Source organism: Dichomitus squalens (assembly GCF_000275845.1).
Source record: "Dichomitus squalens LYAD-421 SS1 unplaced genomic scaffold DICSQscaffold_8, whole genome shotgun sequence".
In the NCBI taxonomy this organism is placed as follows: domain Eukaryota; kingdom Fungi; phylum Basidiomycota; class Agaricomycetes; order Polyporales; family Polyporaceae; genus Dichomitus; species Dichomitus squalens.
In genome coordinates this window covers 1-13,502 of record NW_006766890.1, presented here as the reverse complement: position 1 = coordinate 13,502, position 13,502 = coordinate 1, and the positions used below count along the sequence as shown (strand labels likewise).

At 52.8% G+C, this 13,502-nt stretch overlaps 2 protein-coding genes across 2 annotated transcripts; both read right to left on the bottom strand.

Annotated features, from left to right (window-relative positions):
- Window positions 1–54: 54 nt before the first annotated feature.
- On the bottom strand, window positions 55–9,115 carry DICSQDRAFT_57253 (uncharacterized protein; the record flags this gene model as incomplete). The annotated part of the gene is made up of 37 exons (XM_007364048.1): window positions 55–129; window positions 189–345; window positions 398–487; window positions 544–894; window positions 943–960; window positions 1,023–1,200; window positions 1,259–1,275; window positions 1,327–1,366; window positions 1,492–1,800; window positions 1,862–1,899; window positions 1,954–2,062; window positions 2,191–2,315; window positions 2,372–2,500; window positions 2,563–2,636; window positions 2,688–2,747; window positions 2,811–2,889; window positions 2,943–2,966; window positions 3,023–3,510; window positions 3,574–3,674; window positions 3,738–3,762; window positions 3,822–4,047; window positions 4,102–4,139; window positions 4,193–4,327; window positions 4,383–4,456; window positions 4,517–4,660; window positions 4,718–4,742; window positions 4,800–5,646; window positions 5,702–5,909; window positions 5,963–6,183; window positions 6,239–6,428; window positions 6,499–6,551; window positions 6,608–7,294; window positions 7,381–7,662; window positions 7,717–8,148; window positions 8,205–8,390; window positions 8,442–8,634; window positions 8,689–9,115. The coding sequence occupies 37 exons, from the start codon at window positions 9,113–9,115 to the stop codon at window positions 55–57; spliced, it is 6,855 nt and encodes a 2,284-aa protein (XP_007364110.1).
- A 2,461-nt stretch (window positions 9,116–11,576) lies between these two features.
- DICSQDRAFT_168438 (uncharacterized protein) lies at window positions 11,577–12,897 on the bottom strand (the record flags this gene model as incomplete). Its single annotated transcript, XM_007364047.1, has 4 exons — window positions 11,577–11,681; window positions 11,750–11,911; window positions 11,974–12,170; window positions 12,546–12,897. The coding sequence occupies 4 exons, from the start codon at window positions 12,895–12,897 to the stop codon at window positions 11,577–11,579; spliced, it is 816 nt and encodes a 271-aa protein (XP_007364109.1).
- Window positions 12,898–13,502: the final 605 nt, after the last annotated feature.

Genomic DNA, 13,502 nt, shown 5'->3' with positions numbered 1-13,502 from the left:
ACATGCGGCCAAATTGCGGTAGAGATACACACAGTTCGTTGTTGCGTCGACCTCTCATCCACGGAACAGAGCACCCCTAGGTTTAGTCAGGGACTCCGCGATACCAAGGAACGTTTCTGCGAGCCGGACCTGTAGGATTCAAGAGATCAAGTGGACTATACGAGAGGGAAGTAGCGATGAGCACGCACCGTGTCTAAGGCCTGATTGTATGACGAAGGTACACCAGCATGCGGATTCAACGGGTCTTGCGGAGCCCCACTCTCGACGTCTCGAGCAATCTGAGCCATACGTTGCATGATACCAGAATTAGGACCAAACGAGACGGCGTGGAAGGACAGTGGTTTTCTGAGTACTGGTCAGTGCTCTGTCAGCCAGTAGTTCACCTGGAGATGCTGACCCAAGAGCGATCGACCGCCTGCAGAGATCCTGCATAGTCTCGTCTGCAATCCCACATTCTCCATCCGAGAGGAAGATGACCACAGGCACGCTGCAGAAACAGCGATCAGTGAGGTGCACGTATATCAGATGTTATAATATCTTTACCGCTCAGTACTCCAGTGCCTCTCCATGCACGCTCGAGCTGTCTCTATAGCCAATGTGAAATTTGTCCCTCCATCTGTCCTGTAGCGCAACACAGCGTTCAGGAGTTCAGTTGGCGAACTGTTGAAGTCGTGTGTGACTACGGTAGTGACGCTGTGATCAAACAGGATCACCGAGTATGCGTCTCTCCGGGCGTTGCCCCCGTTGACGGCGACCGCACGGTGTCGCGCCTCCCAAAAACCATGAAGGGAAGAATAGGCAGCTCCAAGTCGGTTGTTATGACTTCTGCGGATGAGCTGCGTTGTCGGAGTGTTGTCAAGTGGTCGACGATCCCCGGCGCTCATAGAACCCGATCTAAGAGACATGTGAATCACTTGTGCAGAGGTGGTATGCATGACCAACCTGTCAATGGCGAAGATGCTATGCGGTGCAGAGCAGTGAGTATATCACAGACAGAGTCCATAGAAGTTGGATTGGCATACACATGGAATGCTTGACGGAGTACGGCTGGATTCCGACATGAGAAAGCGTGGCCGTCATTGGATACATACCCCAAGCCATTGGCGGGCACCTGGTCAAGTGGCTGGCGACGATGGAGGATGGGCAAAGTGCAGTAGGAGACTTTGGCCCCGGCGTGAGTCATGGAATCATGTTCGGGGCCTGCAGGCGGCACATATATGTATGGTGGACATGCAGCTAGATGATGTCTGATACTCACCACCGCACATTCTATCGCTACGACAGGAGCGTCAAAGTCGTGTCATCGAAGCAAGCCATGCTACTTACCATCTGGCGAACTCGGCTTGATCTTCCTGCGAATATGGATCTAGTTGAGAGTTAGATGTAAAACGCCATCTGTCGGCGAGAGTATCAGAACGCCGTACCCTTGAAACCTGAGCAACAAATCTAGTTAACGACGCACTCAGGAGTAATTGAAAAGTCGGTGCTTACCCGTACGTTTCCAATACAAGCTGTGAGTGATCCAATCCTTGGCCTTGTTCCTCTTCGGCAGCATAAGCGCCTTGATGTGTTCATGCTCAGGTCCATCGCATTTCGAAGGATCATCAGCACGACACCAATCTACGTGAACATGACGACCCATGGACCGACAGTACATTGAGCAGAGCATTGGTGCGCCATCATCGTTGGAACCGAATTTGCGGCCATTCACTTCAAGCACAGTGCCATCCACGCCGTCGACGGCCCATTTGGTTCTCGACATGGAGCCATGGCTAGTCTCATGTTCTTGTTGTGGGTGGCCTACATATATATCAGTTATACATCATACAAAACAAGAAACAGAACGAGACACAAGACATACCCAGAGGCAGAGTGCAAAAGTAGCCACAGTCTGGACACCTGTCATTGACGTAAGCTCCGGAGGCAGGCATGTACAAGCGACCTGGCCCTTACTGCTCCTGACAGTAGTGGAAGGGATTGGGACCCATGTCGTGCCTATGCTTGCCTCCATGCTTGACCTCACCTGCAGCGATGGGGATTACGCAGGGGAGGCGCTTCATGACTAATAGTCCCGCGTGGAAGACGGTATATATTAGTGGCAGCAACGATGCGCCTCACTTTCGAAATCTCACCCTGAGAATACTGCAAACCAAACAGAATAAGCTGAGCACTTCTTGCAGGAGCAGAAACGGGGACAAACCTTGGTGTATTGGAAGCTTTCATGCCTACCAGTGAATGTTGCTTCGACTGATTGTGGTGCCGTGTCCACATGACACACTCCTTCTTGACACAATGCAGCACATGGATGCTCTTGCCTACAAATAGACTTGTAAATCCAACATCCGCTCAAATTTCCTCGTGTTATGCATACCCGCAAAGGTGGACGGCATCAGAGTCAAGACCATGCAGGTGATCATGCTCAGAGCAGAGCCGCTTGCACAACTGGCAATCAATGGTGCATTGCGTGTTCTCACAACGATGCTCGTTGTGAGGAAGATCGCTACAATAAATGTTGCGTCTTCAATTTGCATGCACTGACCCGGTGAGACAAGAGCGACAAACCTTGGGATACGGCACCGTCCTTCACAGTTATAAACCCACCCGTTGTGGAGGCGGATAGTAGCGAGACTGCACGGCTGAAATTTTCATCAGACTCCGTACAAGGACGTAGGTCGATAATGACGAACCATCCCACATTCATGCGAGGTTGCAGAACACATGTGCTCTCCGTCTGTGTGATCGGCCATCTAACAAAAAGGTAGATGAGATTGCTCCATTCTCTCTTGTCATAGGTAAATAAAAAACCCCACCTTAATACACTCCTTCTGACAGCCTTTCTTGCTACTGAGCTTGCAAGGTTGTCCACACAAATGGGCGGTTACGTCGCAGCTGCGTTGTTAAGCTCAGGTAAGCACCGATAACTTGGCAAAGGCAGAACTCACAGATGGGATCCCGGATGACCAGCTCTGTGATAGTTGATTCAGAGTGGGAAAGGAGAAACTGAGGAAGAGGATAGACATACGGAAGCCCACATGGCTCTGTTTCCCCATGATCAGCTCCTTTGAACTCACACACATGTACGCAACGGTGGTCGGTTCGACAACTGTGCTGTCCCTCATGGTGCCGTCCGAGGATACAACTGAGATTGCAGGAGCCGCATTGGATACTGCACATTCGAACACTACTCTTGAGGTCGATGACAGCTGTGTCGAATGTCCGGAACAGTTGTTGCACTTCAGAGTGGGTGGAACCGAATTTGGACGTGTTAGCGTTCAGCCAGCCTCGCACGTGCTCGACCCGGATGTCCACTAGATGGTCCAGGAATGTCTGAAGGGACTGTTTCCAATCTGCCTCCGGCTGGGAGAAGCGAGTACCATCTTCGTCAAATGATTCGCATATGCCACGAAGAACCTCATCGCAGCTCTCGGGCTGGCCCTGCGGACCTCCTTCGCCCAAATAGAAACGCGACGTAGTGTCTTGCATATCAATGACAGAGGCGGTATCAAAGTCCTGGGCAAACATGGATACATGTTTCAGAATATTACCAGAAACCCTGAATAGAGGTTTACGTACTAGCAGGGGTTCAAAGTCAGGCACCACCTCAGTGGCGCCAAAGGCAAGCGCATTGGGTAGAAGGGACACGAGCACATGTACACGATGAGCTGCCAGGTTTTCTGTAGAAGGGCAATAGAATTTAGCGATGAACGAACCAATGTGTTTCAGATGTGTGAGCTCACGAGACATTGCACCCCAGTCATTGGCCTGGGAAATATATGAGTATACCGGATGACTCAGTAGAGTTAAAGTCGAGGTATTCGTACCTTCAACTTCGCCATGAGTGTCTTCATCGTCTGCAAGAATACTGCGCCCCCATGGTGAGTAATGGCTTGCTGGTCCAGCCGCTTCTTAATAACCCTGAAGAGGGTATAGAACTGTTTTTGCCCCATCAAGGGCCAAGGCACGATATCCAACTTATTTCGGTGCAACCTCGAGATGAAGTTCTTCGCCTGTTCAGCTTGAACGATCTGCTGGAACTTCATGTGGAATCTGGGATGTAGTTTTAGGCACGGTGACGTCAAATGAAGGACATAAACAACGCACTCCTTCTTGATATCATTGGTATCGTGAGGAGCAACGTCCTACACGTACGTCTCATTAGGAGGTATTACAGATAATTGATAGCCTAGGTCACCTTGATGATGATGACCAGAGTTGATTGGAAGAGCATTGGATTTGCATCAGGATCGAGAACTGTAGCGGAAGACTGGAAAGACTGAAATAACCCGGCGATGTCACGAGACATTGCGAAATTGTTACGGAAAAGGACCTGCGCAAAGCTGTCAAGACATGTACTGCGAGGGAGGATCAACGGGCACGCATACCAAATTCGAGATTGCGGTGTTGAACAAAACCAGTAGGGTATCTTCTTGTGCGGAACGCTCTATGCTGTGAACACCTAATGTTTGAGGGAACCGTCAAATGAGGGTGGTCAACCAAAGTCATGCGAGCGACGAACCTTCGAAGTCAAGAGCAACAATGAGGGCCTCGTCGGTGGGCGTGACAGACATCCACACGCCCTCCGTTGTCCGCATCGCGGAGCCAGCAAAGGAGGTATCCACAAGGTGGTTGAGTGCGAAACTCTTGCCTACGGACTGTTCACCTGGAAATTGACATTCTGTCAGCTGCACCCGACGCGACAGCAGTCTCATCTCCTCACCCATGGAAGAGACAACTTTGACGGGCTACGGGGTTGCAGACGGGTGAATCACATGCAGAAGACTATGGGGAAATGTACTGACTTTCTTCGCCATGTACGACTGGAAGAGCGACTCATACCAGCCAAAGGAAATGCTGTCGACAATCTTGGCAACGTCAGCCCCTAGCAGAGAGCGTTCGACATCAGGAGACCAGACTCCATCCTTCAGCGGCACAAAACGATTGTCTCTAGTGATGGCGATATGGATGGGTATCAGGCACAAGAGTTCAACAAGCCATTCGCCTGCCCGGAAAGTAGATGCATGGACGAGAGAGCTGTCCAAGAAGAAAGTGTCATGAGAAAGAGCGAGAATTTGTATGTTCTTGAGTTCGCCGCCAGTGGGTTTGTGCGTCATGCGCTCGAACTCCTCGATGAGTGTTGAGAAGTGAGGCTCGATAGATGAAGGATTCTCTTTCGAGACAAAGACGAGCGAGCGGCGCTCGCGCAGCGTCGACACGACGGTGTCCCGACGGACCGCAGGAACGACGGGGAATCGCGTCCAGACAGCTGCGTGGCAATCGATGAGAGAGTTGTGAACTGTTGTCTGTTCCTTCCGCCCAGACGCTGTCCCACCCTTCTCCTTGAACGTAAAAGCCGTCATTCTCCGAGTGATGGTGAAGGCGGCAGATCCTAGCATAGAATTGGCGTGGTCAATGCCCAAAAGATAGACGTTCTCGCGTGAAAGCAGGGACGTCACGACACAGCCCTCTAGAAACCTCTTGGGTATGGTCACCTTGATGCCTTCCGGCGAGTCGAAGCTAGTCCAGTGGAAGGCTCGCACAGCAACAGTGTCGGCGTCCTCGGTAGGCTCATCGATGGCAAAGAAACATGACCCATCTGGCGTTGAATGAATTGATGAGGGCCGGTTCAATAGCTGTAGCGTAGCGGGGCTGGCAAGTCGCAGGTTTAGTGAACGTTCAAACCTATGAGAGGTCTGGGTCGTACCGAAATTGCTGTGTCACAAGCGAGAAGATACGTGCACGACATTGGTCATCGACGAAGAGAAGCTCTTCGCTACCGCTGACAAATTCCACGTGCTTGATGACCACGGTGTCGGAATCATACCAAGAGCTGAGGTTGACTGGCGTTCCCATGCCTTGAAGCGTTGTGTATGTCTCGTCAAAAGCGAAAGTATGCAACTGCAAGCGAGAATCTCGCTGCATGACATGAGTCGGAGGTGGACTAGCACAACCCGAGGCAGAAGACTTACACCCATGTTCGACAGACCGCACACGGCCAAGATGCGCTTGTTCTCATCGTAAGCAAGCAAGAAATTCTCGCCGATCTTGTCGCGCTTCAATTCCTTAGATGGTCGCTTGTCGAGCGCCGCCTGGAGGTTCATGGTACTAGACAAATAGACCTTGCCTTCGCCTGTGCGGTCCCGAGTGATCAAGAGACAGCGGGCTTGCGGGAGCAAATGGGCGTAACTACCCATTGAATTAGAAACACATTATCATCTCATCACAGCCGATGTCTACTCACATGATGGATGTATCCACGGGTAAAATGAAGGAGGTTGTGGAGGATGCGCGCACATGAGGAGAAGGAACGTGACTTGCGTTCTCTCGCATACGGTGAGTGTCGTCTTCTCGGAGTTCAAGAGGATGTAGCGTATATCGGACTTGAGGTTCAGTGTACGTCTCCCTCGTTGTGTCGACCCTATAGAACGTGGCTCTGGAATATGAATATGACGAGTATGACCCTAGCAGAAGGTGAGTCTGCAGATCACAGACATAGCCAACGATACTGACATGGTTGTGCTTCCTCTTCAATATCGTTGATTGTCATGACATCCCTTGTTGAACGTCTGAGTCAGGAAAAGGTATCAAGGAAGTTCACTAGGCACCTCACTTGGCATGAACACTCTCTGGACTCGACCTCAACGTGGCCAAGATATCCACTCGCAAAGCTTCCAATTGGTTCTCCTCGTCAATCTGAGACTGTCGCGTGATTTGAGCTTTGCACGTGTCGCGTTGGATAGTCCGTATCCGCCTAGAGAGATCCTGCGCTTCCTTTTTGATCGTGGTCGAGAAATGCTGCGCTGCAAGCTCAGTGGCACTTGCCGCAGGCTCGGCTAGAAGGGGAGAACGATCAACGATGGATGGCAGACGTGAGAAGAAGGCCTGATCATCGACATCGAGGACATCTTCGGGTACATCGATGGTACGTGGTGTGGAGGAGTCTGTACCACCAAACATGAATCCGACGACCTTCCTCGACCAACCCGCACGAGATTGCCAGGGCTTGGGATATCCGTCCCGAAGTGTGGACACGACGAGGTCAGCACGCTCCTTCTCGCTCATGCCGGTATCAGCGGTCAGCAAGTAATCGAGTACGAGGATGCGCTCCTTGATAGTCTTGTACCTGTCCGTGGTCACGCCGTTGAGTTTCTGAATAGCAAGAACCTCGTCTATCAACCGCCCGACGCCCTCGTACACGGTGCGTAGGCCACGGATGTCTTCTAAGTATGGCTCAGCCACACACAGGTGCGTCAATAAAAAGGCATCCATACCATTATCCAGAGGAAGGGGCACATTTCTAGGTTCAACAGCGGCATCGGATTGCTGGATGGTGTTACGACTGGCCAGCAGGCTTTGGATGGTCTTTCAATACGCGCAGAGAACATAATGGAAGGCGATACGTACGGAAATTTCTGCAAAACCTGAGACGATAGCGACTCCTTGATGCTGGCGGCAAGTTGACCGCTGTCTTCGTCGATGCGCTTCAACATCGCGTCCAGCTCCTTCTTCCGTGTCTCTGCCATAGACCGCTTGACATCTGCGACTGAGCTCCGGTACCGCGTGATGGCGTCATGTAGAGTCGGGTCAAAGCTATACTTCGCTTTGAAGAGTATCTCCAGGGCCTGACAGGAGAGCGTCTCGCGCAATCGAATCACTTTCTTCTGCCTGTATAATCATGAGACAGATCCTGCGCACGATACGGGCCAGATAATAACTTACAACAGATCCTTCAAGCGTTGCTCCGATACGGACTCTCTGAGGTGATTGACTCTCTGTTGCTCTGCAACATACTGCGCTGTCAGGATTCCCTGCGCCATCTCGCCCCTCATGAGACGCGGGCGTAGAACGTCAGATAAAGTAGACGCATTCTCCGAGTTGCTTGCGGAGAGAATCGGGGTGGGGAGCTGACAGGAATCGGCTTGAATTCTCTTTTGATGTGAACCCATTCCGCTCACCTCGAAGCCTGGCCTGACTGTGACGCCTTCTTCCTGCTCGTTGGTCTTGGAGACCTCGAACGTGAACAGCCGGTCGGCGTCCTCATCATCCAAGCTTTCTTGGTCGCTGTCGGGGTCGTCGCCTCGCCAGATGATGGCATTCGCGTGCTCGTCCGACATGAAACAGATCACCTGGTCGCAGATCTTGTTGAGATATCTAGATGATGCAATACTGTCAATGCGTCGAACGACTCGGGATGGGCGACCTCTCACCTCATGAACGTGATCCTATTCCTGCTCACGGATGGCAGGCAGTCGTCGTCCCACGTGGTGTCCTCAGGCCAGTAGATGACGTGCATCACCTCTTCACCTTCTCGGAGGTGAATGTACATTCCTGACCGGAGCTCGGGTCGGGTCGGGTCGACAGAGGAATCTGTGGGCTGGAGCATGGCCGAAGCTCTGGCATCTATTGAGCATGCCGGAAACACACGTGAACGGCTGCAAACTCACATCTCTTCGTCGACAATGCCCTTGTGACGGAGGAAGTCGACGATGGCTGACTTGCTTCCGTACAATCCCACAGGCTTCACCTGGATCTGGTCAAGCGCAGAGAAGTCGACCTTTGTGATCGAGGCGTAGGCGTTGGGCCGCAGGAAATTGATGAGACGACCGAGAGACTCCTGCTCGATGATGATCTTGTCGACTGTAAAGGAGGTGAGTCATATGGTATACGATGCCCTGAACACGGTAGCCTGACCTAGACCGCCACTACCCCTCTCGAAGATCAAGTCAAGCACGCGATACAAGCCGGGGACGAAAGTCGCGATGTCGAAAGTCGGAGATGGGAGAGGTGACGTCTGGGACCCTTGCGCATCTCCGTCTCCCTCGTTAGCATCCTTGCGAGCCTCGTCAGCGTGTTGCTCAGGTTCGTCGCGATCGGCTGTCGCGGATGGATTCAGGTTGGGAGCGCCCCCAGGACCGTTGCTCCCACTCGCTTCTCTATTCGACCGTCCAGGAGAGTCTGTATCATGTTGCTCAGGTTTGTCGCGATCGGCTGTCGCGGTTGAGATCGAGTTGGAAGCGCCCTCAGGACGGTTCGCTTCTCCATCCAGTCGTCCAGGAGAGTCTGTGTCGTGTTCACCGCGAGCAGGAGGCAGTGTCTCTCTCGTGCCTGTCTCATCCATTCAGTCACGAGAACATAAGAAGGCTTTCGGTCTGCTTACCGCCTCCATCGTCGCCTCGAAACGTGTTGGGAGGTCGATAGTCGTTCTGGATGGCCATAGGGGTGCTGAAAGATGAGTCTGTAGTATGTGCAGGCGAGCACACTGACGGGACGCCACAGGCATGATCGTACTTAATGTCATGGTGATCTACCGCAGCACACGGGACAGAATGATCGTAGACACATCAATGTTTGCGATAAGGTGCGTAAGATTCGACCTCGGCCAGAAGAAGAGCAACGAGGCGTAAGACTAGTCCTGGCGTGGCGGAACGCGTGGATCGAGAAGCCCTGAAGACGCCTCACGCGGTCACGGTGGACGCGACATATGGGTGTCTTTCATGAGAAGCCCCTTCCTCCACCAATCCTCCCTCCTCGGCCGTACGGCAGAGGTTCTTTGGGTCCTGCCCTTTCCTTGCTGCCGTACACATGATCAGGCACGGCTTTTTTGCCACAAAAATCTAGGCAAGAAGCTGTGATGAGTGCGTTCGAGCCTGACTCCAGTGCCATATACGGCTCACCACTTACCTTACGTTCTGTCTTCCTGATCTGCTATCGTGCCCTTCCGTTGATCACAGACGCAAGCAGATAGCGACGGCCTTTTGAATGATGCGTCCAAAGTATCTTCTGGGCAAACTGCTACGTATGTTTTCACCCATCCTGAGGCTCTTGACTGTACAAGGGTTGGCCCGTGCACGAGCTGATGAGGCCCGGACTTCACAGCTGTGTTCCTGTCTATCAATGTGGCCACGGTTCTGGCCGAACCAGCTATGACAGAAATTGAAGGTCTGATAGATGTCAACTCGGGACGCATTGGTAAGGCAATGGCATGTCACGCAATATTGATGAAGGTGGTTGGACACGGAGATGGAGATTGAATGAATAATGCACTAACTTCCTTTGATAACACTGTCGGAGTCCTTGACGGCCCTCCAGCCCAGCTCATCCATAAGTCCTCTATGCATCCCAGCTAGTCACGTCTCAATCGAGGCTCGCGGATATGATCGTCTTGCTCCTGAGACCTGACTACTCGTCACCGTCTTCTTGCTCTAGCTTATCTCCAGATAGCTCTGGCTCGCCTTCTCCCCCGACATGCTCTAGATGCAGAGCCACGGATGCATGCAAGGTCTCCGCTTTCTCCAGAGTGATGTGGATAACCTCCACCGCGACACCTGCCCCTTGACGAACCCATTTGGCCGGAAATGCAACGTGTGGTTCAACGATACAGAGGACCGAGCATCCGAGTCGCCTGGAGTATCCGAGTTGTGGAGAGATTGGCGATCATGAGGGCCAAGACGGTCAGGTCGATTCGTTGAGAGGAGAATAGGTAGTACGTCGATATACTTGCTGTTTTCAAAACGATAGGCCCCTGCGCGGCTTTTACACACACCGTCGGACCATGGAGTTTAAGTCCCGAGGTAACTCAGCACGTTAGCCGCACCCCTTCGTTATGCAGAGCTTACCATATCGGGAAACGGGCGCTTCTAATGCTGAAGGGACAAGCGAGGGCGACTACAGCGCCTTGCATAACACCGCGCGAAGCGCCAGATTACGGAGGTTGGGAACAAGAAGAGGATGAGTGCATTACCGCCTCATTGCCGCCACATTCCCATACATGTTCCTCTTCCCGGGGGATATGCTGAGTATATACACGTCACCACTACATTCCCATTATGTTCCCTCAATTTCAATCCAGCAGGCTCGATGTCCTGAAGACAAGACTTGAATTTTCGTCAGATAAGGGAGTTATCGGTTGTAGCTTGATCAGATATCGCGGTCACGGCCTTCGACGCGTCCTTGCGCGCGCGATTACATCATGTACACAGCGAGTCTGCCCGCAATAACTACACATACACCATCGCTGCATACAGCCATCGTCTACCACACCTCATGCCTCTCAAGCCACGGTGGCAAGACTTCACACAATGTTATTGCAAGCATCAATGTTCCAAACAGATCCACGGATTCGACTTTGTTAGCAAGCAGACCACGACAAACCACGCGCGCACTGATCGCCGACTTGCGGCCACACAGCCAGCCAGCCAACGTGCCGCACTTCAAGTTCAGGCTCCCAATCCAGCCCAGCAAGGCCCTGGAGAACCTTAGCACAGGGTATATGCGCCGGTTGCGCGTGAAGATCGGTCCGTTCCCGCTGACCTGAGCCGCAGTGGCGCGACCTCTCGGTGAGTACATTTCTCATGGTGTCTGATGACCCAAATGATCTTGATATGCGTTGCACATTCGCCTTGACATTGTCGATGGTGTCGGGAGACTCAACCTCGAGTGTGGTGGTATATTCAGTGAGACTCACGACATTTTCGTCCCTCACAGTGCTCCCACTCCGGGCAACTCATCTCGACCTTTTTCGCCAGTGTTTGATGATGATCCCGCCTTCTCTGGGCCAGGGGATGACTTGGTTGGCTCTTTCAGGTCTGATTCTCCTCTGGGACTTGACGGCGCCGACGTAGGGCAGGAGCTTGTTCCGGCACTTGGCGCGCCTGCATCTCTGGGTTCTTCTCGGTCACCGAGCCCTGTCGACGATGTCGTGGCCTCTCTGCCACCTGCCCCGGCTCTCTTGGATCTCACCGTTGAAGCAGACTTGTCGACTCTGGTTCCGGCTTTTCACAGGTACGCCGGCGGGACGATCTCCCTCCTTGAATTCGTCTTCGTAATCTGATTGCGCGTTCACCAAGAAGGCGCCTGCATATCTCGGGTCGTCCCATGCAGTGCCCTTGGCCTTCCTCTCCCGCTGCATAGCGACCTGTCAAGAATAGGTGTGTTCACGTGTTACCATCACTTTTGTTTATCAATGCCATCACTCACAGTAACTGCACGGGTGCGCCGGATACTGCGTTGCAGCCGCGCTGCCTCTGTCTCCCCTTCTACAGCGTCCTCATCCTCTCCCCGGTCTGGTCCGAAGGCATCCTCATCATCTGCCCCACCTTCGCCTGCCTGCCCCACCTGGACTGCTTGCTCCTTGCAATAAGTCCTGTACTCGTGCGCCATGTATCCGAACTTGGCTGCAAACCGTGCATCAAGGTGAGCATCGAGAATCTTGCCTAGATAGGGCGCACATTTTGGCTCGCGCAGTGCACCGGACGCCCGGACAGCATCTCTGAGTGCCGTAAGGCCCTCCGTGTTGACGCGATCTCTTGCAGATGCATTCCATTTGCAGCATAGGTACCTCTGACCGGTTGCTGGGTCGAGTGGCCACTCTTCATCCTCACCAGGATAGTCGGGTAAGTATCTTTTGACTAGTTTCTCAACGCCCGACAGACGCAGATATGTCAAGTTGACCACGTTCTAGATAATAGTATCCTTTTATCTCTATCACATCATCTACATGCACCCGTAAGTACTCGCCTTGATTATTTGGCTATTTGCCAGTGCCTCACTCTCGTTGGCCACCGCTTTGCTATCCAGGACTGGTTCCGACGCCAAATTGCCTGTGCCCTCGCCTATGTCCTCGCCTGTGCCCTCGCCTGTCCCTATGCCCGCTCTCTCTGCCCTGTCTTCGTTCCCTCCCTCTTCCTCAATGTCCATGACTGCCTCCACGAAGGCCAACCTGTCCACAACAACCTTCAACTCCGCCCTCAAGGCTTTGTTTTCCTCTAGGAGATAACGCAGAGCCTGCGTCGTTTTCTTGAGGTTTGTCTCACATCCGGTACGCACATCTTCGATTTCCTCAATTGCGCCGTTGAGGCGCTGCAGATGTTGACTTGTAGTCGCTCGCCCTGGGTCGGCCATGGTGCATGTGGTGTGCGGGGAAGGAGAAACGGACAGAGCCCCTGCGCACATATTTGTCTAGGTTTCGTCTACTGGTCCTAACATCTGCAGACGTCACGGAACGGAGATACGCTGCTCAGCCTGCAGCTCCTTGCCTACCTCAGCAAGTGTTCTACGAGCCGCGCGCAAGCTCAACCCTCCTATGTATCTACCTGATCTGTAGTCCATGATCAATATATGTCTCCCTTTGAATCACTGGCTTCAACCTATGTCAACGCCGCTAATGCATCGTCGCGCATGAGCTCGTAAAAGGGGTCACTAGCACGCGGGACGTGTCACGGACGTTGGACAGACGCCCCTTTTTGCCGCCCATTCCCCTCCCTTTGACGCCCACCTTCCATTCGCGGACCATCTCCTTTTCTAGCCCATCCCAATTTGGACACTGTAGATACGTTCCCACGGCCGCATGCTACGTTCCCGTGATCGCCATGCCCTTGCCTTTTCTTTCTCGCCCTTTGTTCTCTCTTTGTCATCTTCACTGCCTCGCTCTCGCGCCTTGTCCTTGGTTGCTAAGCAGCCCCTCTAGTATATAAGAACCCCCTTAGGCGCTCCCTAGTCCCCATCTC